This window comes from Phyllostomus discolor, chromosome 4 (assembly GCF_004126475.2).
Source record: "Phyllostomus discolor isolate MPI-MPIP mPhyDis1 chromosome 4, mPhyDis1.pri.v3, whole genome shotgun sequence".
Lineage (NCBI taxonomy): Eukaryota > Metazoa > Chordata > Mammalia > Chiroptera > Phyllostomidae > Phyllostomus > Phyllostomus discolor.
The window spans coordinates 105,470,685-105,495,735 of NC_040906.2; the positions used below are offsets into that span (position 1 = coordinate 105,470,685).

Genomic DNA, 25,051 nt, shown 5'->3' on the forward strand with positions numbered 1-25,051 from the left:
AGTTTTTGCCCATTGAGTGTGATGCTGGCTGTAGGTCTCTCATATATGGCCTTTATTATGTTGAGAAATGCTCCCTCTATTCCCACTTTGCTGGGTGTTTTTATCATAAATGGGTGCTGTACCTTATCAAATGCTTTTTCTGCATCTATTGATATGATCATGTGGTTTTTATCTTTGCTTTTGTGTATGTGATGTATTACATTTACTGATCTGCAAATATTGAACCGTCCTTTCATCCCTGGGATGAATCCCACTTGGTTATGGTGTATGATCTTTTTAATGTATTGTTGGATGCGGTTTGCCAATATTTTGTTGAGGATTTTAGCGTCAATGTCCATCAGTGATATTGGCCTGAAGGTTTCTTTCTTTGTTGTGTCTTTATCTGGTTTTGGGTTTAGGATGGTGCTGGCCTCATAAAGATTTTGGGAGTCTTCCATCTTTTTGGATTTTTTGAAATAGCCTGTGAAAGATAGGGGTTAGCTCTTCTTTAAATACTTTGTAGAATTCTCCTGTGAAACCATCTGGTCCAGGGCTTTTGTGCGTCAGGAGATTTTGATTACTGCTTCAATTTCATCTGCTGTTATTGGTCTGTTTAGGCTTTCTGCTTCTTGTTCATTCAGTTTCAGGAGATTATATTTTTCTAGAAATTTGTCCATTTCACCTAGGTTTTCAAATTTCTTGACATATAGTTCTTTGTAGTATTTCTTACAATCCTTTGTATTTCTGTGGTATCAGTTGTAGGCTCTCCTCTTTCATTTCTGATTGTGTTTATTTGGGTCCTCTCTCTTTTTCTCTTGATGAGCATGCTTAAAGGCTGGTCAGTTTTGTTTATTGTTTCAAAGAACTAGCTCCTGGATTCATTGATCCTTAGAATTGCAATTTTAGTCTTTATGTCATTTAATTCTGCTCTGATCTTGGTTATTTCCTTCCTTCTACTAGCTCTGGGATGTCTTTGTTGCTATTCCTCGAGTTCTTGTAGACGTAGGGTTAGGTTGTTTGTTTGAAATATTTCTGTGTTTTTTAGGTAGGCCTGTATTGCTATGCATGTCCCTCTCAGGACTGCCTTGGCTGTGTCCCATAAGTTTTGGGTTGTTGTGAGATCATTTTCATTTGTTTCCAGAAACTTTTTGATTTCTTCCCTAATTTCATTCTTGACCCATTCATTGTGTAATAGCATGCTATTTAATCTCTATGATTTTGAATGTTTTGGGTTTTTTTCCTTGGGGTTGGTTTCTAGTTTCAGTCCCTAGTGGTCAGAGAAAATGCTTGTATGATTTCAATGTTTTTTAATTTGTTGAGGTTTGTGTTGTGTTCTATCTTGAAGTCTATCTTTGAAAATGTTCCATGTGCATTTGAAAACAATGTATATTTAGCTTCTTTGGGATGGAGAGCTCTCTCTCTATATATAAGTTAAGTCCATTTTCTCTAGGGCATTGTTCAATGCCACAATATCTTTGTTGATATTTTGTTTGGAAGATCTGTCTGTTTTTGACAGTGGGGTGTTAAAATCCCCTACTGTAATTGTGTTCTTGTCAATACCTTTCTTGAAGTCCTCTAAGATTTTCTTTAGGTATTTGGGTGCTCCTATGTTGGGTGCATATATATTTACAATGTTTATGTCTTCTTAGTGGATTCTTCCCTTGAGTATTATGAAGTGACCTTCTGGGTCTCTCTTTATGGTCCTTTTTTGGAAGTCTATTTTGTCTGATATGAGTATTGCCACCCCAGCTTTTTTTTCCTGTCCATTTGTTTGGAAAATTTGTTTCCAGCCCTCCACTTTCAGTCTGTGTAGGTCTTTTTACCTGAAATGGGTTTCTTGTAGGCAGCATATGTGTGGGTCATGCTTTCTTATCCATTCAGCTATTCTATGTCTTTTGATTGGAACATTTAATCCATTTACATTTAAGGTTATTATTGATAGGCACTTATTAATTGCCATTTTCATACCTGTGTTCCCCCCCCCCCGCCCCGTCTCTCTCTCTTTTCCTTCCTTTCCTGAAAGCAGTCCCTTTAGCATCTCTTACAGAGCTGGTTTGGTGGAGCTGTATTCTTTTAGACTTCTTTTGTCTAGGGAGCTCCTTATCTGGCCTGCTATCATGATTGAGAGCCTTGCTTGGTAAAGTAGTCCCAGCTGCAGGCCTCTGGTTCTCATTATTTGGCATAGTTCTTGCCATTCTCTTCTGGCTTGGAGCGTTTCCATTGAGAAGTCAGCTGCTAGCCTTATAAGGGCTCCCTTGTATGTTTTTTCCTGTTTTCCCTTGCTGCCTTTAATATTCTCTCTTTGTCTTGTTATTTTGCCATTTAAATTATGATGTGTCTTGAAGCTGGCCTCTTTGGGTTCCTCTTGATTGGGACTCTCTGTGTTTCCTGGGTATGTGTTACTTTTTCTCTCATCAAATTAGGGAAGTTTTCCATCATTACTTTTTCGAACAGGTTTTCTATCCCTTGCTCTTCTTCTTCTCCTTCTGCTATCCCTATTATATAGCTGTTATTATGTTTCATATTGTCTTGCATTTCTCTTAATCCCTCTTCATTGTTTCTGAGCCTCTTTTCTTTTTCTTGCTCTTTCTGGTTGTTTTTTTCTACTTTGTCCTCCAATTCACTGATCCGATCTTCTGCTTCATTGACCCTGCTTTTGATTTCTTCTACTGTTTTCTTCAGTTCAGAAATTGTATTCTTTATTTCCTCTTGGCCCTTGTTGATGGTTTCTATTTCCTTTTTCATGTTGATATACTTTGCAGTGAGTTTGTTGTAGTTTCCTGTAGTTTCTGGTAGCTCACTGTGAGCTCATTGAGCTTCCTGATAATCATTGTTTTGAACTCAATATCTGATAGTTGAGTTGCCTCTATTTCATTTAGCATTCTTTCTGAGGCTTCCTCCTTTCCCTTCATTTGGGGATTGCGTCTTTGTCTTCTCATTGTTCATGAGACTCTTCTTGTTAGCCTCTGTTTCTCAAATTGATCTGTTCTGGTTCCCTGGGTTTATGGTGTGAACTTCTGGTTTAGAATACTTGTGAGACTCAGTGGTGCAATCTCCTTCAGGTATCCTGGTATTCACAGCTTCCCCCTACTCTTTTTTGTGATCAGTTGGAGGGGTAAGGAAAACTGGTTTAAGACAGCAAGAGAGCATTCTATGATACTTACAGTAGCAGCTGGTAGAGAAGAGATAGGAGATCCTTTGGCTATGTACAGTGTTAACCATGATCTTCCACCCCACTACCCACTTTTTGTTGGGAAGGAAAGGATTGTGAGTTGGATCTAAAAAGCAGTGAGGGTTGTGGGAGGTCAGATTCTGAGGTAGTGTGAGAGTAAAGGATAGTAAATAAGTGGAGTGTGTGAGAGAATAGAGTTATCCACTACAGTAATAGAGTTTGGGAAACTGTGAAGTGGGCTAAGGTCTGGGAGGGGTGTTGTGTAGTATTTACAATCATATGGAATAGCTATTATTTACAGTAATATTAGAGCAACAATCATATGACAGAATCTATGAGATCTAGATAATAAGAATAAGGAGTATAGAACCTTGAGTAGTGTGTTAAATGGAACACAATGTAAGGACAGTAAATTAGCAATATACCATGAATGAGATAACAGGGGAAATCTGTCAAATGATACAATATAACCAGCCAAGTAAAGCAGACTATACAGAAAGAAGAGGAATACCAAAATACTATTATAATAAAAGATGTAAGAATAATGAAAAAATTATAATACAAATATGCAATAACTTCCTAGTTCAAAAAAAAGCAAGAAAAGAAAAAAAAAGGAAAAACAGCAGAAGATGGAAGGAAGAAGAGATGAATTTTGAGAGAAAGGAAGAAGGTATCACACTAGAAAGAAAGAGAAGCATAAGGAATTGAGAGATATAAAAATAATAAAAATTTAAAAAAATTAAAAGTTACTTAAAAAAAAAGACAAAATCAAGCAATTAAACAAAAAACCCTCTTGTTGGTTTCAAATTGGCCAAACCAGTTTTTCTGGTCTTGCTGGCTTCAGCAGGCTGAGGGGAGATTGGTATTCTTTTCTCCCTTCCTGTTCAGCACTCAGTCAGCCTGTCTCCTTCTCCCCAGAGCCAGTCTGGTGCCTCTCCACAGCACCCTGGGTGTGGGATCTGGGCTCTCCTAAGCATGCTCTCTGGAGCTCACCTCCGTGGGCTCCGGGATCGTCCGAGTGAGCGCACCTTCTTCATATTCACAGCTGTGTGCTCCAGGGATCTTGCGGGGCACCTGCATCTTTTCCAGGTTCACAGGTGTGAGCTCCGGGGTTCTTGATGGGTGTGCACTTTCCTTGAGTTCACGACCATGGGCACCTGGGATCCTGTGGAGCACCCGCGCCTTTTCCGTGACCATGGCTGTGGGCTCTGGATCTTCCACAAAAGCACACTCTTTCCGGGTTTCGGGCACAGCCAGAGGCCAGGCTGCCCTTGGTTGCACATGCTGGGGCCACACTCTTCCCAGGGGTATGCATGGGTGCTCTCAACCCCTGTGTGCAATCAGTCTCAGGACTGATTGCCTCTCAGTCCTCACTCCCCTCTCTGTGCCTTCAAGCATCAAGGCCTCCCCCAGTGCTATTCAATCCTTGTTTGGGGGGGAGGGGGTGTGGTTGACCCAGCTCTCTCCTGAGTGCCCTGAGGCAGGCCTGGGAGCACTGGCCCTGGGGTTGCAACCTCCCTGGTCCCCGCACTGATCCCTAGGCCCTTATTACCCTGAAGCACTCTCCTTACTGTCTGGTTTTTCAATGTCCGCTATAATTTTTTATCTATTTTCATATATGCTGTGGTACTGTTGGCTGTTTGCCCTGTTCCTCTGTAGATTGGCTAGGTTTTTTTCCAGTGTGTAGGGGGGAGTGGAATCTCCTCCCTCCTTCAGCCATCTTCCTCTGGAGATGTATTTTTAATTGCATTAATTTCTTCTTTTACCCTTAGTACTTCCTTCCTTCCTTCTTGTTTTTTGTTAAATTCACTTTTTCTAGATTCTTAAGTTAAAGTTTAGATCGCTAACTTTTATATATTTCTCCATTAATATTATAAACATTTTAATCTATAAGTTTCTCTCTAGGAACTGCTTTGGTTTCATAATCACAAAATTTGAAAATTGTAATATTCCCTTATTTTAAATATTTAGTTCCTCATCTGTTTGCTCTTTGATAAACCATACATTATTTAGATGTATATTATTTCAATGCCAAAAAGTTAGATGTTGTCTCAATTTTATTGATTTGTAATTTAATACAATTGTGTTAAAATAATACATACTGTGTGGTTCCTGTGAAATTTCTTAATACTTGTTTTACAGCCATAATATATGGTCTATTTCATGGATATTCTTTGTGATATTTAAAGAAATATTTATCCTGTAGTTATTGGATGTAGTTCAATGCACATTGTCAATTTTCAATGTTAATTAGGTCAAGATGATTTAAATTACTGCTTGTATCTTTGATTTTCTTACTGATGCTTATTTACAGAAAACTATAAAGAAAATTTTCTGCCTTCTATCTACCTCCCAAGTCCCCACACCATTACCATGGACTCAGAAACAGTTCTGGGAGGAGAGTCAACTGTCAGGGAAAGCAGCTTATATAATATTACACCTCACAGCCCATAGACTCCAATCCATCTCATACCCACAAGATTATTAAAACTAACTGGTTTCTCCTTACCCATCATATCCTTTTCTGCACCAGGCCCATTCTCTACCATACTGATGTTCAGCAGGTGACCCAGATGATGAGAGTGGGCCCTTGTCCCTGCTTACCTAAGCAGAAGGCGTCCAACTCCAGAATTTCTCATTGTTAGACTTCTTTGTATCTGTACCTTTTTTAAGTCTTTAAAAATAATATTTTTCCAGTTTACCTGTTTAATTTATACATTTTTATTTTTGTTTTTGTTTTAATATTTTATTGATTATGCTATTACAGCTGTCCTGTTACCCCTTCCATCCCCCTCCACCCTGCACACCCTCCCCCACCCACATTTCCCCCCTCTAGTTCATGTCCATGTGTCATAAGTTCTTTAGCTTCTACATTTCCCATACTATTCTTGCCCTCCTCCTGTCTATTTTCTGCCTACCATCTATGCTACTTATTCTCCACACCTTTTCCCCCTCTCTCCTCCTCCCACTCCCCTGTTGCTAACCCTCCATGTGATCTCCATTTCTGTGGTTGTGTTCCTGTTCTAGTTGTTTGCTAACTTTCTTTTGGTTTTGTTTTAGGTGTGGTTGTTAATAATTGTGAGTTTGCTGTCATTTTACTATACATTTTTTTATCTTATTTTTCTTAGATAAGTCCCTTTTACATTTCATATAATAAGGACTTGGTGATGATGAACTCCTTTAACTTGACCTTATCTGAAAAGAACTTTATCTGCCCTTCCATGCTAAATGAAAGCTTTGCTGAATAGAACAAACTGGGATGTAGGTCCTTGCCTTTCATGACTTGGAATACTTCTTTCTAGCCCCTTCTTGCCTGTAAGGTCTCTTTTGAGAAATCAGCTGACAGTCTGATGGGAACTCCTTTGTAGATTACTGTCTCCTTGTCTCTTGCTGCTTCTAGGATTCTCTCTTTTATTTTTACCTTGGCTAATGTAATTATGATGTGCCTTTGTGTGTTCCTTCTTGGGTCCAACTTCTTTGGGACTCTCTGAGCTTCCTGGACTTCCTGGAAGTCCATTTCTTTTGCCAGATTGGGGAAGCTCTCCTTTATTATTTGTTCAAATAAGTTTTCCACTTGTTGCTCTTCCTCTTCCCCTTCTGGTACCCCTATAATTCAGATGCTGGAATGTTTAAAGATGTCCCAGAGGTTCCTAAGCCTCTCCTGATTTTTTTGAATTTTTATTTCTTCATTCTTTTCTGTGTGGTTGTTTCTTTCTTCCTTCTGGTCCACTCCATTGATGTGAGACCCAGCTTTCTTTCCATCACTGTTGGTTCCCTGTGTATTTTCTTTTTTTTTTTTAATTTTTTTTTAAGATTTTATTTTATTTATTTTTTTAGAGAGGGAAGGGGGGGGAGAGAGAGAGAGACATCAATGTGCGGTTGCTGGGGGTTATGGCCTGCAACCCAGGAATGTACCCTGGCTGGTAATCGAACCTGGGACACTTTGGTTCCCAGTCCACGCTCAATCCACTGAGCTATGCCAGCCAGGATTCCCTGTGTATTTTCTTCATTTCACTTATTGTAGTCTTCATTTTTTCATCTAATTTGTGACCAAAATCAACCAATTCTGTGAGCTTCCTGATCACCAGTGTTTTGAACTATGCATCTGATAGGTTGGCTATCTCTCAGTCACTTAAAAGGACAGGTTCTGGGACTTTCATTTGTTCTTCTGTTTGAGCCATCTGTTTGTTTGTTTGTTTGTTTTTTCGTCTGGTCACACCTGTTACGTATGAGGGGCGGAGCCTTAAGTGTTCACCAGGGCGGGGCAACCCAGCTGCTGGGTTGTGACAGTATTGTGGGGGTGGGTTCCAAGAGGGAACAATGACACTTGCTCTGCTCTCTGCTGATTTCAGTCCCTTCTGCTGCTTCCCCCAAGCAAACTGGACCTTTCTGGTGCTGATTCCTGTGTGGGTGGGCTTGTGCACCTTGTGGGTGTTTCCAACAACCTCTCCTGTGAGGCTGGGAGCCTCTCCCTGCACCTCAACCCCCAAGGGTGTTTTCAATTAGTGTCCCAAGGCTCTATTTCCCAGTGCTGTGATCCTGGATTGCTTGCGGTGCCTTGCTTCACAATCGCCACCTCGCTGGGTCTGCTGGTTGCCACCTCTTGGCTGGAGTTTTCCAGCCGCCACTTGCATGCCCAGGGTCTGCCTGCTGCGATCTTACGCACCTGGTCCCAATGATTTTTGTGCCATGCGACCCCTCTCCACCTGGCTTCCTGACTCCGCCCCTCCTACTGGTTTGGATGAATGTATCTATTTTAACTCCTTAGTTGTCCTTCTTCCATACAGTTCAATTTTCTGTCAGTTCTGGCTGTTATTCTGTTTCTAAATGGTTGTTGTCCCTATCTTGGTTGTGCAAGGAGGCACAGTGTGTCTACCTATGCCTCCATCTTGGCCAGAAGTCCAATTTATACATTTTTTCTTGTTCTTATGGTGGCAGTGATGGCCCTAATTGGCACTATGATTTATTTTTTCTTAACCATGTTGATAGTGCTAGTAAATTTGTTTAAAGCCCTGCATATTATTCTTATGCATGACTATACCATAATTTATGTGTTCTCTATCTGAAAATTCAGACTGGTTTTTTCCTTTTCTATTACATGTTTATATGTTATCTTGGGCATGTATGTGAGAATTCATGAGTGTAAACTCCTGGGATGGAGGTGTTAGATGATCCAAACTATTGGGAGGGGTGTGCCAATCTATGTTCATATCACCAGGTGCAATGCCCAAGCACCATCTTGCAGCATGATGTCCTTTCACATATTGTTACTGTATGTCAATGTGTAAGTCAAGACAGACTTACTAGTTTTTATTTTAGAATTTGAAAATGTTTTTATTATTCCAAACCCTGGTGCAAAAAAAATTCAATGTTATGTCTTCTTGGGCTCATGTAGTATTATTTCTTTAATAGATATCTAAAAATGGATGTTCATTATTGTTAGCCAAGTAGTATTTACATTTTTAATCATAATAGTTACTGCCAAGCTGCCACCCACTCAAGATCCTCACAGCAGTCAGTATTGAGAGAATCCATCCACATAGACTCTTATCAATCCGTGACTTAAAGCAGGAATGTCAAACTCATTTTCACTGGGGGCCACATCAGCTTTGCAGTTGCCTTCAAAGGGCCAAATGTAATTTTAGGACTGTATAATGTAACTACTCCTTAACAGTTAAGTGAGAGCTCAGCTCTGCCACTGGGGAGAAATGATGTGCTGGGTCAGATAAAACAAGGTGGAGGGCCGGATTTGGCCCATGAGCCTTGTGTTTTATTTAAAGTAACAAACTACCATATTTGCTAATTTGAAGGAAACATATTTAATCCCATTGTTAGTTGAATTTGCATTTTTCATCTTATTTCATATGTTTCAATAACTATTTTGTTTATTGGTCATTATTATATTCTCTTCTGTAAATAATATATATGCATTTTGTTAGGCTTTTGTTAATTTATTTACTGACTTGTTGGGAGTTTTATATAGTGAAAAGACCCACTGTCTATCTTGTGTGTTGCATTTTTTCCCCTGAGTTTTATATACTTCTTTTAGTTTTATTTTTACATGCAAAAAAATTTTCTGTTCAAATATATTTTTCAGGTATGACTTTGGGATTTTGAATTACTTACAAAGACTTCTTTTTTAAAAGGTTTCTTTTTAACAAACCAATCAATGTTTCTCCCCCCCCCTCTAAAATCAATAAGCATACCCTTGAATGAGGACTAAAAATAATCCAACGATTTTAGTAAATTTATAGATGTATACAATCACCACAATCCAGGTTTAGAACATATTTAATACCCCCCAAAAGTTCCTTGTTTACAGTTAGCCCCCATCCTCATTCCAAAGCTTGCCCTGATCTGTTTTATGAATCTACAAATTTGCTTTTTGCAGATATTTCATGTAAATGGAATCATATGACATGTAGTCTTTTGTGTCTGGCTTCTTTCATTTAGTATAATGGTTTTGAAGTTCATTCATTTTGTAACATGTATCATTTTCTTTACACGTATTTCAGTTGTTCCTGTCTTTGTATTGCTAAATAGTATTTCATTATATGGGTATAGTACATTTTGTTTATCCATTCACTAACTAATGGAAATTTGAATCATTTCCAGTTTGGGGCTATTATGACTAATGCTGCTATGAACATTTGCAAATATGTATTTGTGATGATATATGCTCTTATTTCTCTTGAGTTGATTCCAAGGATGAGAATTGCTGAGTCATATGAGAAGTGGATGTTTAACTTTTTAAGAAATTTCTCAAGTGTTTTCTGAAGTAGTTATAACATTATACACTCCCATCAGTAATGCATCAGGGTTTAGAAAGGCTTCTTATCCTCAAACATAATTATAACAACAATGATAATAATGGAAATAATAACCATTATTCTATTTTTATTTTCTTTATGTTTTGATTTTTACTCATCAGGGATCCATTTTGTTAAAAGGAATGAGTTTGGAATTCATCTTGCCAATAATTTCAAATTATGTTAAACTAAGCCTCAGCTGTTCAGGGACCTAATTTAGGTCTCTGTTTTACTGGTGTATTTAACCAAAAATTAATCAATGCAAAAAAGTGCTTATTAAAATAAAGGTATTTTATGTTTTAGCATCTTAAAAAGCTAGTGATTTCATGACTTTTTTTCAAAATTTTCCATTGAAAACATATATTTTCATAAAACTAAGTATCACCCAAATAAGTTCTAAAAATAAATTCTCCTGTTTACTGGTTTGTGTTTTGTAATTAGGTGTATGGCTGACATTTAATACTCAGTGCTAAAAAAACCAAACCTCATAACCTTGAGTTGCTGCTGTCCATCAAGAATCTATCATCCTTTAGGAGGAAATACTGAAAAATATAAACAACCTGATAGTGCAGAAGCTATAGCTTCTGTATCCTAAAATCATTCTTCCTTACTCCATCTACCATTTCTTTCTTTCCAAAAATATATGAATTAGCTCCCTTCCTTCCCTGTGTGCATCAGGAGAGGTGGGCCCAGCCCACAAAAGGTGAGTCGTGGTTTGTCTGAGTCAACAGCTGTAATTGCAGGATCCTCCTAATATGTGGAAAGTGGGTTCATTGGGAAGGCTCCTTGTAAGAAAAACAGATCTCCTTTTCTACCGTTAGAAGTTGTTGTGAGAGAATACAAAGCCTAAAGCTGCTGCAGGCATCCTTCTACTATCTTAGGAACGCTGGCACGCGTAATAGGGGTATGAGGTACAAAGTCCCAGGCTCACTGGTGATGCTACTGACCTGATGAATTGGTCAACTCTGGAGATGACCCATCTAGGGTCTACCTTGTCTGTAAGCTAATATGTTAAAGAAAAATAGAGCAAATTAGGTTGAATTTTCTACTAGTAGCAGAAAGCATCTTCATTTAAATATTCATACCATATACTTCAATTCTACCTTTAATTTCACACCATAGGTCTCAAATAAAATGACACAACTCACTTCTTCATCTCAGAGAACAAAGTGAGAGTAAAGTTGCAAACCTGAGTTTAAACAGAATTTATCTCAACTGCAGGCATATTGCAGATGTTACTATCAGCTTGTTAAATTCTGGCAGGATGATAACCACTTTCACACAACTAATGCACAATATAATTAAAATATGCATAATCTTTAAATTCACTTGAAAATAAAAGTTGTCTCTGACAGTAAAGAAATTGTGTTCAAACTACTGTTCCTTTGAAATAAACTTCTGAATCAATTATCTGTTCTTTAGATTTTAGATTCACACTTTAACTGTTCAGATGAAACACAAGAGCAGAATCCACCCTCTTCTAACCACTTTAGCTGTCCTTCTCTGAAACCTGTCCAGCTCCCTCATATTATTAGAGTCTGTGGAATGTAGAACCAAATACTGATTTAGAATTAGTTTCAGTGTTTTATGAAAGGATCAAAATGTTTTGATTTTCTCTTCTAGCTTATTTTTCATTATATATTTTTGTCAAGATTATTGCAATTGTTAGTTTGTTCTCAGTTTTCATGGATTTTTAAAAATTTGTGATTTAAACTTTCATTATATATAATATTTTAATGTATAAAATAAAAATAAAAATAAAATTATTAAATAAGATACATTTAAAAAGTCTATCTTTTATCCCTCAACCCTCATTTTGCCTCACAGAAAACCATTTTTTAAAATTCTCCATTGTTTCTATTTACAAATATAGGGAGAGAACAGTTGTAGCTATAGATTCCTATTCTCCTTTACTTTATTAAAAACATATCCTGTGTACTATACAAACACTCTTGTTCCTTGCTCCAAACATATTCTGGAGATTATTCCATAGCAGAGTATTCTCATTTTTCCTTCCAGTGCAGAGTACTTCATTGTTTGGATGTACATCAGTGGATTCATACATTCCCCCCTTGCTTCCCAGCATTGTCTCTGATTTATGCTAAGACAAGATCCACACAGGAGTTTCCTGTGACAGACACTGAGTTGGTCACACAACCTGGAGGGCCTCAGAGGTGCATCTTTTCCACTAGAGTTGTGCTTTGTCCTGAAGCCTCTAAGACCTATTAATGGGCGAGGGTGAGTTGCAAGAGAAAGAGTCAACACAGCATTGATTATTATCTGAGAGACAGAAAAAGAGTGAAGTATTGAAGCCCACCATTAGTCTAATAAGCAGGGACTTCAGGAAGTACTCAGGTTTGCCCAGATGTGGTTCCACAGGTTGGGCATCGGCCTGCAAACTGAAGGTCACCAGTTTGATTCCTGGTCAGGGCACATGCCAGGCAGCTAATCAATGTTTCTCTCTCTCTTTTTCCCTTCTTTCCTCTCTCTCAAAATAAATAAATAAATAAATAAGTATAATCTTTTTTTTAAGGAGTACCCAAGTTTGTCCTGGCTATGTAGTTCAGTTGGCTGGAGTGTCACCTCAATACTCCAAGATTGCCAGTTTGATTCCTGGTCAGGGCACATACAAGAAGCAACCAATGAATACATAAATAAGTGGAACAACAAATCTTTCTCTTTGGACTCAGTGAACTTTAAAAAATTATAAAAAGTTCCCAAGTTTAGATTCTTTTAAAAAATCAGAGAAAAAGAGACCAAAGAACATAACTAGAAAAATTTTAAAGGCATTACATCCTTACAACTGACCTGCATTTCTTATACTTATTGTCCCCTTTCTATGTCCCATGTTGCAAAGGGACTTATGTGTTCGTCCTTGAGAAACAAAGATGTAGGGGACTGCCATGTATTGCAGGCTTTGTCCCAGCTCAGGATAACATGCCTAATCACAGAATGCAGAAAACTCGTGAAAAAGCATGGAAGGAGCAAGGAAATCTTCCAGATCCCCATGTGATCAAAGTTCAGGACTATAAATGAAAATTATTATTGTATTGTGATGAAATCCTCTATTTCTCTTTTCTTTCTACTTTTTGTCCTTGAAGCTATATGAAGCAGACGATTTTTACTCCATGTTAATTGGGGAAATTTTTATAAAGAAATGTGGGCAGAGGGTGAATTCAGGTACATAGGAGACAGTAAGGGTTGAATACAGAGGGACCAGGGAAGGAAGGAAGCTAAGTAAGGCACTGCAGTTGGTCGATACTGGGACTTCCAGGTCAGGAGCGGGGGCAGAGGAAGCCAGCAGGGAGGACATGTTCTGCAGGGTCACCGAACCAGGACCAAAGCAGATCCTGAGGAGGCACCCTCTTTGTGGAATAAGGACCAAACAGGAAACCTTTTCATGCTGCGAAGAAGCAAAGAAGGGGACAGAAGGTTCTTTCTTCCTTGAGTGTCACCAGCGTCACCATTGTTACTTCACCTCAGGAGCCCTGCAGACAGAGGAGAATGATGTTCCCAGACCTAGCCAACAAGCAGCTTTTTTCCATTCCTCTAGGGCCTCCTAGAAGGAAGTTCCAAAATAAAAAGTTCCCAGGTCACCCTGAGCCAAAGCTGCTTTAGAGCAGGCCTTTTATTAAGTGGTGAGAAGTGTAGTGTACACTGCCTGGCCAGAAGTCAGATTCAAAGACTTTCCCATTATTTCAGTCACCTCTACATTCTGTTCTAGGGAAACCGAATATGTCTCTAAAATACAGTTAAAGAGCATTACCTGTTGGCTGAAGTCCAGAGTGTCCTAAGAAAGAGAAGGAAGATATAGACTTAAAAGACATGAAGGTAAATCTGTCCCCAAACACAATGTCACCAGCCCCAGACCACCTGACCTTTCTCTAGTACCACAACCCCCCAGAGTAGAGAGGAGAGCAGAAACTGAGAGCAGTGACCCACAAAGCTTCTGTCACACAAATCCGGTGTAATTTTATTAACTGCAGTGTCTGTTCCTTCATTTATTCCAGGATCTTAACCCAAACACTCATGGATGTTAACCCTTCTTTTACCTCTACAGGCCATAATTCCTTGTTTCAACCATAACTAACCATGAACTATTTTTTCTGGGTTTCCAGGAAATTTGAGATTAACCAGGGAAAGAAAGGCTTTGTATGGGGCCACTGACATACAGAGAACTAACCTGAGCAAAGTCATGTTTCTTCCCCCGTACAGTCTGTGGGGACCTTCAGCTGCCCACAGGTTCCTTACCTTTCTGATTCCTGAAGTAGATGAACAGCCCTGCCCCAAGGAACAGCAGACCCAGAACGAAGCCCCCGACTCCACTCAGCATCTTGCTCTGTGCAGATTCAGACTGTGCTCCTGAGAGAAGAAGCTGGTTTTAGTGATTTTTATCCCAAACCCAACTTCTCTGATTGAGACTCTAAGACAGAGCTTTGAGGGTCAGAAGAAGCCTTCCCTAGAAGAACCAGAAGAACTGGCCATTTCTGGAAAGAGGCTTAAAAATCACACTGAGGAGACATGAGGTTCAGGCACTGAACTCATTTAAACATCACGGCCCTGACATAAGGCCACTGCTTCTGTATCTGATGGATGCGGAGCCTGGAGCTCAGTAAGGTGGAGTCCTTGTCCAGGGTGACAGAGCTAATGAATGGCAGAGCAGAGACTGAATTCTCCCCATGTCAGGAAGGTCTCTATGCTGTAGAGGATGTGGCTGTGTTCAGATCTCATTGGACAACTCAGAGCAACAGTGCAGAAGCACCACCCCTACCAAGGCAGGGGACTGGTGCCCAGGGCCAAGAAGGAACATGACCGTGATATCGTGGGAAAGTTCAAAACAGGGCGAGCCTCTCTTCTGACTGCTAGGAACAACAGCCTCCCCAAGGATTCTAAGTATTTATAGAAATTGTCACAGGTCCACACCCCCACACACACACCCCGTGACCTGTGTGGAAGGGGAGAACACAAGCGAATGAAAATGGGGTGTGGGGAGGGAAGAACCCTGACACTCAGGGATGAGCAAAGCCCCCCATGGTGGGTAAGACCCGAGTGAGGACAGAACACTTCTCACTCCACTCCACAGAGACAGGGTCCATCAGGCTCGGGTGCTGCACTTGGCAGGTGTACACCTCCCCACTCCGGGGAATGGTTTCCAGCATCACCAGGATCTGGAAGGTCCAGTCTCCATTCCGGATCAGGCCCGTGGAGACGACCCCAGCCTCCTCTTCCTGGCTGTTCCGCAGCCACCGGACTTCAATGTTACCAGGATAGAAACCATTCACAGAGCAGACCAGTAGGTTGTGGTGCTGCAGGCGCTGCGTCTTTGCAGGGTACACAGTCACTGTAGGCACAGCTAGGAGAGAAAAGACCAGGAAACATGAGGGACGCAGAGGAGGCTTCTAGGCTGGCTGCCTTTCAGCCCCCAGTCTCAGGCTCCAGTCTCTGGCAGGCCTCCCTCAGAGCTGGCCCTATGGCCCAGCAGGAGTTAGTGCCATGGGCCTTAAATCTATCCTTACAGCATGGGCCCACCAGATCTGAGAGAGGTGGAGGATATGTGTGGGATTTTTTCATATCTTGAAACAGTTATTCATTGTTGAAGTGTTCTTGATGAAGAGTTCATTGTGAACTCTTCACAAGGCATATAGTGCATTAATTAAAAGTGTGACTTTTGAAGCAGGGCTGCCCGAGTTCAAATCCAGGCTCTGCCTCATACTGGTTGACCCTGGGAGAATTTTCACATTCCTCCATTCTGAGCTTTCTCACATATAAAGGGGGACAATAACACTAACTTACCTCTTAAGGACATATGAGGATCAATGGACCTAATGGCTGGAACTTAGCCATCAATATATGTTAGCTACTTATTATCCTTGTTCACCTGGAGAGAAAATGTAATTCAAAGCAGTGAGGATAAATTAGGGAACACTGGGGAAAATGGGGATACAGGGTAGGAAATCCTGGGACTGTGACACACACACACACCAGAGAACAGCACAGAACTGGTTCTACCTGGGAAGCAGGAAAGACACAGGTGATTCTCTGACTCTGTGAGGTCAGTCCCAGGAAAGCATGAGTCCTGGAGAAGAGGGGAAGGAGCAAGGAGAGTCACTCATCTAGAAATACTTATAATTACACTCAGTTGGGCAAGCCCTCTCCTTTTCAAAAGGAGCATATCTATTATTGGAATCGCTATTATTTTATAATTGTCTCTCTTTTTAGCTGACATTGAGCTCAGGGCAGGGTCTGGGACTCATTAATATGTGTGTTTCCTGCCTGAAGCCAAGCTCAATAAATACAATGGAGAAGGGGGAAGGGGAGGAGGTGGTGGAGGAGAAGGAAGAGGAAGGGGAGCAGAAGAAACCTTGGGAGAAATATTTTTACAACACCACAAATAGGTACATTTAAGATTGATAGTAAATCATTGCTAACAACTTTGCAGTCCATTTCATTACAATAGAGGTGTTTCAGTTCTTAACATGGAAAGTAATAAAGGAGAGACAAAACACAAACCAGGAATTGGAGAAACTGCTGAATCAAATATTAGCAAAGTGTTCACCTTACTGCATGGAGAACCCATAAAATCACTAAGAGAAACACCAGGCCCCCAGAGTTGATAGACAACTGGCAATTCTTAGAGCAGGAATAACAACTAACCAATAAATATGTGAAAAATGTTCAAGAACCTTAGAAATCAAAGAACAAACTAAAAATAAAATACATAAAAATTTCAATATTTGGTAATATTTTTAAAAATTCAGAATGTGAGGTAAATTGTCACAGCTATATAAAGATAATACGTAACTACTTAAATATTGTGCTATTAACATTACAAAAATAGTAACATCCATATGTTAGGTAACAAAATTACAATTTAAAAATCTGATTCTATAATCACTTAAGCCTCAGAAAGGTCGGAGGTGCCCCACCCCCCAAAACTCGGCCTGATCCCCCTCCCCAGTGAAACGCTCACGCAGCAAACACGCGGCCCTGACCCAGGGGTTCAGGGTTAAGGAGGGTTTGGCCAAGACGGACAGCGACTCCCCTCCTCCCACCCTCGACCTTTCCACCCCTGACCTCGGCTCCCCGAACCTTCACCCCAACCGGACAGCACCTACGTGTCCCTCACACAGGCCGCCGTCACCCGGCGACCCCGACCGCAGCCTTCACACGCGTGCTCACTCGCAGTCCCACACACGCGCACAAGCACGTACAGACACACACGCACCCCCACCCCCGCCGCGCTCACTTTGCCGGTGCACCAGGAATCCATCCAACACCTCGTAGCTGCGTCGGCAGAACGTGTCCACCGCGGCCCGCGTCTGCTCCAGGAAGCCCTCCAGCCCGTTCCAGTACTCGGCGTCCGGCCGCCCCAGCTCGGTCAGCGCGCGGAACTGCCCCACGTCGCTGTCGAAGCGCACGATCTCCTGCCCGTTGTAGATGTCTCTGTCCAGGAACCGCACCCGCTGCGTCCCGTTGGTGAAGTGACACTCGGACTTATGCTGCTCCAAGAAAAGTGCTGTGGGGACAGACAGGAGCGACCGGGTCACACGGGTTAGAGACCGACGGCCACGCCGCCCGGTGCGGGCGCCCGGCCGTGGGGACACGAGGCCCCGGCACCCCGACTGCCAGCTCCGGGGTCGCCCCTCGTCCGGGGCCAGAGGGAGGGGGGCGGGGGAGACCCCCGGGGCCCTCAGCCGCCTCGGATCCCCTCGGCCTCCCCTTGGGGCTGCGGGCGCTGGGCGAGGGTTCCGGCGGTCACCGCCTCCTTCCCGGAGCCTCCCCCCCCCCCCCCCCCCCCCCCCCCACCGCCCCTCTCCTCCCGTCCCGTGACCCCGCCTCCTCGCTCCGCCTGTCAGGTCTGTCAGTGGGACCTCATCCGGGCCCCGCTGCCCCTGGGAATCCGGAAGGAAAACGGCCGCTGCCGCCGCTCTGGGGAAACGTCAGGAGAAAAGGGTGGGGTTCCAGAACAGAGAACACTAACGGGATCTAAGTTAGTTAGGGCGACAGGAAGCGGCCTCTGAGTGACGCTGGAGATGTGACAAGAAGGTTGGGTCTGTGTGAGCTGGAGGAACACAGGTGAGTATAGTTTGGGGAAGGGAGGCACATTCCAGGGAAAGGCTGCAGCACGGGCAACAGCCTGACAGAACCCGTGAACCTGCTCCAGCGACCGGGGGAGAGCAGCTCCCTGAGGCGCAGACAGTGGGAGAGGGAGGCGGGAGAGATGGGACTGGACAGTCAGGTGGGGCCGGTGCCCAGAGCCTGCGGGTGAGTGAGGATGGGACCTTACACCAAATGTGACGGGAAACTACTGACGAGTTTCAGGGAGGAATAAACACAATCCCAGTAGGGCCACATGTCTTCTGCATGTCCAAACCTAGAAAGCTCAGAAAACCAGAAGAATAAACCGGTGGTTAAAGGTGAGAGGAATAAATGGAAGGTTCTGATCTCATCAATACTGTAGAAAGTAGAATTACTGCAGAAATTTGAGACACTTTACTAAAAATATTGGTGACTTAAAATATTGGTAGCTTTTTATCAATGTTAAAAGTTACTTAGAGATGCGATGACCAAGAACTCATGAAATTTTGAAAAACATTGCATAAGGTAAAAAATAAAAATGAAGATTTCTTACTTCAATTGATTGAATGGATTCAACAAGGAAGCAGTGAATTTATATATCTCTCTCTCTACCTCTCTCTCTTTGTAATGAGCTAAAATAAACCATGAAGAACTGAATTGGAAGGTGAGTGTGTGTATAAATAGTGAGTCCAAAATTTTTAGAAACAGCCAGTGTAAAACAGTATTCTCAACCTCAAAACTATTGATGTTTGGATCAGATAATTCTTTGTTGTTGGGGGTGGGCAACCTGTTCTGTGCCCAGTAGGCTGTACATAGCGTCCCTGGCCTCTCTACCCACTAGTCATCAGAAGAAACCCCTTGGGTAACAACCAAACTGGCTTCAGATATTGCTAGATGTTCCAGGGGCAGGAAGCAGAGGGAGGGGTGGTGAACCTTCACAGGGTGAACTCCACTTGTGTGAACCATCTGAAAAATCTGTGGTGAAAACTGCTGATTATGGAGCAGCTGAGAATTACACAGAAAGTTCTATTAATATTATATCTGTTGAAAATCTTGGTCGTCTATGAAATTTGTAATTTTAAGCAGTCTGGTCCCAGCACACAGTAATATTTTTAGCAAAATAAATTTGTTCAGGACCTGTTTACCTGTTTCTTTGCTTTGTCAACCAATCACCAAGTCATATAATTTATCCTTCACATCATCTTCATTCTTAATTTTTCTGCTTCTGGTCCACTATTTATCTACATTAGAAAACTACAGCCACAGCCACTTGATTCCTGTTCAATGTCCCAGTTAATTCATTTTCTAACTATCTCCTGCTCCCAATAATACCAGAGGGCACCGAATTACCAGCCTTGGCCTGATGTGGAACTCTCCTTTTTACAGTCGTTTCCCCTCAGAAAGGGAGAAAACAGGATGCCATTCTCATATAGACAGTTTGCAAAAATGAGCAGGTTCCTAGGCTCTGAGCAGAGACCTTCACTTCAAAATGAGGGCAGAGAGGAAGGCACTGTGGTCAGGCCACATTTATTCACAAATTCTCTAGTGCTTCCTGACACACGAGATAGTTGGAAAAATGCGTGAAGTTGCTGTTCACTGTAGCCTGTGTGGTCAACACTGTTGATCCATGTTCACTGCCCAACTTAAAGTTTCCAAATATAACAAATAAAAATATAGGGTGTCCAGTTAAATTTGTATTTCAGATAAATAATTCTCAGTTCTCTGAAATTCAGATTTAATTGGGCATCTGGTATTTTATTTGCCAACCCTAGCCCAACTTGCTAATAAAATCTCAGAAAAAGGAGTGTATTTAACACTTCTTTATGTTCTTCCTCTTGTGCCCACAATAGTCTGTACGTAGTGTGAGCACATATGGAACTTTTAACATTATAAATACAAAATGAATGTGAACTTCTCTTCTACATCGAAACTACCAGCCCTTGCATCGACCCACCTCCAACCCTCAGACACACGCTGGCAGATGTGAACCTCAGAAATTTCATCAGTAATTCAGACTCAGCCAAGCCACTGTTCACTAGTGGTGGTTAGAAGCCCAAACTCTAGAATTGCAGAATCTAAATTTGAACATTAGCTCTTCCACTTGGGTCAGATTTTAACATCCATGGGCCTCCTTTTCTTTATCCCTAAAATAGATTTAGTGATAGTATATTCCTTGCAGTATATTGTTAAGTGTGAAATTAAATAGTTCTGATCACATAATAACTACTCAGTAAACATTGTTATTTTAATTCTTATAACCCCTATGAATGAAGGCTCACAAGATGTTTCTATTTTTTAACTTCCTAAAGCAAATAATTTCTTCATAATTTGGCAGTTGTCTTTAATTAATTTTATCACTAAATATCATTTTGAACACATGAGGACAGAAGTTTGGCTTGTATGTAATAACAGGATACACGCGACCCTCATGTGAGTGCGCTGACATAGAAGAGAGGGGCTTTCTAGACACTGAGGGTCAGACTATGTACTCTGGGTTCTACAATTGACTGTGAGACTCTGGGTGAGTTACTTAAACTTTTAATTTTAGATTCCGTAGAGTATTACATTTTTAATTACTACAGATAGGATAGTGATGAGGATTACATACTCAAATTTATAAGTCTGGTACATAGTAACTACAGAATGTTCTGATGCTCCATGCTGATAGAGACCAGGTTTGTTTTGTTGATGCCTCCATCCTCATTATCTAGGGTGATAACTGGTCTATTCTAGGTCACTAATAAATATTGGCTGTATAATGGCTTTTTGCATAACCAGTCACCTGTGCATATAAAACCACTCTAGTGGCTCCTTGCTGCTGACTAAATATCTCTGGTTCTCACGTTCTCCCAGCTTCTTCTCAGGCTTATTTGTTTTTTGTGCTTTAGGTCCAGCTGACTCCCTGGTCCTGGAGCTCAGTTTCTCCCTGAAGTCAGCTGCTCAGAAGAGTCACCTGTAATCCATCCTTCATGTCTTCAGCTCCCATTCTCTCTTCATATGGTCCAATCCAGTTTCCATCTTGTACAATTGACTGACTGCACACGTTACATCCACCAAACCCAGTGCTCACTTCTCTGCATGTTCTCGCTTCCCAAACTGCTAGTGGTTCTCACCAAACCTGGCCACTCCCTCCTCTGGGAAAATTGGCTTCCCTTCACCTCCATGCATCATACTCTCTTGGTTTTCCTCCACACCACTGGCACCCCTTCTCAGTCCACTTGGCTTCCTCACTAGCCCTTGGTCCTCTGGGCTCAGCCCTTCCCGTCTTGTCTGCCACACACATTCGCTCACTCACTGTGTGGCCTCCCCCACTTTCCTGGACTTGAACGCGGCACATGTGTCAGTGACACCAGCATATGTAACTCCAGCCCCGGCCAGCCCCTGAAATCCAGGTTCCTGTATTCAACTGACCTCTTGACAGCTCCATATAAATATCAAAATATCCTTTCAAACTTAAACAAAATATTTATTCCTAACCACCCAGTTCAAATTATTTTCTTACAGTATTCCTTATCTCAATAAACTGCACCACTAAATTTATTCAAATTATTTAAGACAAACTTTTTAGGGATAAGCTTGATTTTCTACTGCTCCCCCTTTTGATCCATTAAAAAGTCATACAAATATCTACCCCAAATCGGCTCACCTTGTCATTACCACATGAAATGGAACCCCAAGCATGTTTTCCCTGGAGAACTCATTCATGCTCCTAATGGTCTCACTGACTCCACTCAGTGAACCCCTACAACCCAGTCTCCACATGGTAGCTGGTGTTATTTTTTAAAAATAAATATAAATGGACTCTCCTTGTTTGCATGTCTCTTCAAATAAAATTCAAATTTCTTACCACGGCCATTAGAGCCCAGTATGATTTCTCTCCTATCTTCTCCACCCTCTTCCTATCTCAGTGTCACTCTTCAACTTGCTGGCTGTGCCTGAGCCACTCTAGCCTTCTTTCTGTCCCTGAAACATGGCAAACATGTTCCCACACTTTGGCACTTCCCTGTTCCTTTCCCTGGAACTCTTGTCCCTTAGATCTTCACATGGTGGCTTCCCTCATCATTCAGGCCTCGAAAAAAATGTCACTTTCTCAGGGAGAGCTCCCTAACCACCTGAACTGAAGTCAGTTAAATTTCATTTTCTCTGTCCCATGACTCTGGTTTATTATTTTTTATTTTTTATTGTAGTTCAATTACAATTGTCCCCATTTTCCCCCCATTACTCTCCCCTGCCCTGCCCATACCCCCTCTCCCACATTCAATCCTCCCCCCCACCACCATTGTCCTTGTCCATGGGTCCTTTACACATGTTCCTTGACTTGACCCTTCCCCTTCTTTCCCCATTATCCCCCTCCCTCCTCCCCTCTGGTCACTGTCAGTTTGTTCTTTATTTCCATGTCTCTGGTTTTATTTTGCTCACTTGTTTGTTTTGTTGATTAGGTTCCACTTATAGGTGAGATCATATGGTATTTGTCTTTCACCACCTGGCTTATTTTATTTAACATAACACTCACTAGTTCCATCCTGAATTTTTTTTTCTTTCTTAAATGTTATTGGTTTATTTATTGTTTTTCTCCCCTGATGTAAGTTCCATGATAATAGGGGACTTTCTATCATATTGAAACAGGATTTTCTCATCCTACAACAGAGTCCAGTGTATAATATCTGTTGCAGAATATCTGTTGCTCAGATAAATATCTGTGGCCTAAGTGAATGAACCCAGTTTCTGGGACTTGATCATTGTGAGGATCCTGGAAAATGGAAGGGGTTCAAGCTCCTACACTCTTTTTTCAGATGACACATTATATCCCTTCTACATTCTGTGAGAAATTCAAATGAAGTTTTTTCTTTTTCTATTGTTAGAAGAAACTTTTGCCGGTAAGGAAAGGGTGACTTTTTTAAAAAGTGAAAATATCACTATATTTTATCTTGTCTATGGATCTGTTCCAGTGCTGAGGATCTGTGCAAACTTTGGGATCTCAGGAATGGTGATGAGGTGGGGAAAGAATAGGGAGAGACTGAGCCCTGGCTGGTGTGGCTCAGTGGATTGAGTGCCAGCCAACAAACTAAAGGGTCACCAGTTCAATTCCCAGTCAGGGCACATGCCTGGGTTGTGGGCCAGGTCCCAAAATGGGGGCATACATGATGCCACCACACATTGATGTTTCTCTCCTTTTCTTTCTCCCTCCCTTTCTCTAAAAGTAAATACATAAAATCTTTTAAAAAAAGAATAGAGAGAAACTGGAAGTAGAGGTAACCAAACGTGGCTGATTAAGGAAAACAGAGGGCATGATGAATGGACCTGTGACATTTGGGGTCAAGACTCCAGGAGGCCAGTGATTTCCCCTGACTGGGTTATTGACTTTCATTGCCATGGGATGAAAGCAGTCTTCATGCTCTATACTCCTGCTGAAGGTGTATAATTTGGACCTATGAATGCAATTTATCTCTACTAGTTTAATCACCACTGTGGACTCAGATTAGACAAAGGGAGATGTAGGAGAAACTGATAGTATAGGAAGGTTCAACACAAATTCACAATGGATGCTAACCTGTCCAGATTTTCAGAAGATGCCTTGAGTTCTTTAAGGCATCAAAAAACACCCAACAGGTGTTGTTTATCTGTAGGGTCATTCCAAGCACCAACAGTCACTGCTTCAGCTCCAGGAGGCTTTCCACAAGGGGAATAGAGAGCACTAACCCCAACTTCTGCCAGAGAACCTCCCTTATAGGAACACAGGCCTTATAAACATTGGGGTTCAGGGAGAAAGGAAAGGAAAGAGTGAGGGAGGCCCCTCACACATTAGAGAGACACCTACATTACAGTTTCTGTTGAGGATATAACATGGGATTTTCTAAGAGAAAACCTTCTAATTTGTTTTGGCTTTCCATAAAATTTCAGAGAAACTTTTTCTCTTCTTCAGATAACTCAGTATAACGAATGGAACCACTAGATGGGAATTAGTTTGATATCATTGTTTCTAAATCCTCTCAAGACCCCAAGGGAATGGGACACAAGCCTGGAGAGGCTTTACTGGAGGAGAGCCGAGAAGAAACGACCTGTGTACATGGAGCCCCTTACACAGCTCTGGTGGAGGGTGAGCACCCAGGCTCTCTTTGTTGTGCAAAGAATTGGGGATCCATGAGATAAAGATGGGTGGTCACTGAGGAAAATGTCACAATTTTTAAGGGACATAGCCTAAACACAGTAATAAAGTGAATCCCTTCCTTCTGTCACCCCAGAATTTCTCACCCCCCACATCCAAGATATGCACTTACATGGTGTGTTCCTGGCCCAAGCCAGGAGAGGGCTCAGTACCATCAGTATCACCATCAGAGCTGCCATCCAGGAGCCTCCAGGGAAGCACAGACACACCATGCTGGAGAACAGAGAGGACAGGGTGCAGAGAGCAGGCAAGTCTCACTCAGTGAGCATTACGACCTTTCTCCACCCACATCCCAAATAATACCAACCAAGGAACTCATTTCTTTGTTCCCAGATTGGGTTATTTCAGTGTTGAGAACCAATCAGCATGAGAGATGAATGGTGTCATCAAATGCTGGTCAGAGATTCAGTATGAAGGTCTTCTGATAGTTGGAACTTCCTGAATTGAAAAGATTGTTTTAATTTAGTGCTTTAAAGGTTTGATTCAGTTGTATTTGAAACATTTTATTGGGCCCTTGTTGTGAGCCAGTTCTGTGCTGGCCAATGCTGTGTGTACAAGTTGGGGCCTTTTAGAAGTATATTCATTTCTCAGACTTGCAGACAGAGCCACTTTGACAAATGTGTGTATGAGTGTGTTTAGGAGTTTAGGGGATGGAGAAAAAGATGATTGCAAGTTAGGAGACTCTCAATTTTTCCCTTATTGCATCATACTTTAGTGTTGTAGATTTGGGTAAATTACTTCTCACAATTAAAGTCACTGTGATCTTTCAGGTGTCTTAATTATGGAAAATGCTGTGATTCTGTGGACACTTCAAGGAGCAGCTTCTCTTAGTAACTGATGACATGA

General features: G+C 41.7%; 2 protein-coding genes across 2 annotated transcripts in view; both read right to left on the reverse strand.

Annotated features, from left to right (window-relative positions):
• LOC114494918 (butyrophilin-like protein 2) overlaps positions 1 to 25,051 on the reverse strand; it is a 173,633-nt gene that overhangs the window by 57,905 nt on the left and 90,677 nt on the right.
• Positions 13,077 to 24,486, reverse strand: LOC114493969 (DLA class II histocompatibility antigen, DR-1 beta chain-like). The gene is made up of 6 exons (XM_028508834.2): positions 24,318 to 24,486; positions 17,207 to 17,476; positions 15,032 to 15,313; positions 14,212 to 14,322; positions 13,727 to 13,750; positions 13,077 to 13,448 (listed from the first exon to the last, which is right to left on the reverse strand). Exons 1-6 carry the CDS (start codon positions 24,415 to 24,417, stop codon positions 13,435 to 13,437), a joined length of 801 nt encoding a protein of 266 aa, XP_028364635.2. The 5' UTR covers positions 24,418 to 24,486; the 3' UTR covers positions 13,077 to 13,434.

Excerpts from the sequence above, each read along its gene's own strand:
- LOC114493969 (XM_028508834.2), bottom strand. The coding sequence starts at position 24,417 with ATGGTGTGTCTGTGCTTCCCTGGAGGCTCCTGGATGGCAGCTCTGATG. Across the intron at positions 17,477-24,317 it reads TTGGGCCAGGAACACACCAT|CACTTTTCTTGGAGCAGCAT; the intron begins GTAAGTGCATAT and ends CTGTCCCCACAG. Across the intron at positions 13,751-14,211 it reads CTACTTCAGGAATCAGAAAG|GACACTCTGGACTTCAGCCA; the intron begins GTAAGGAACCTG and ends TCTCTTTCTTAG.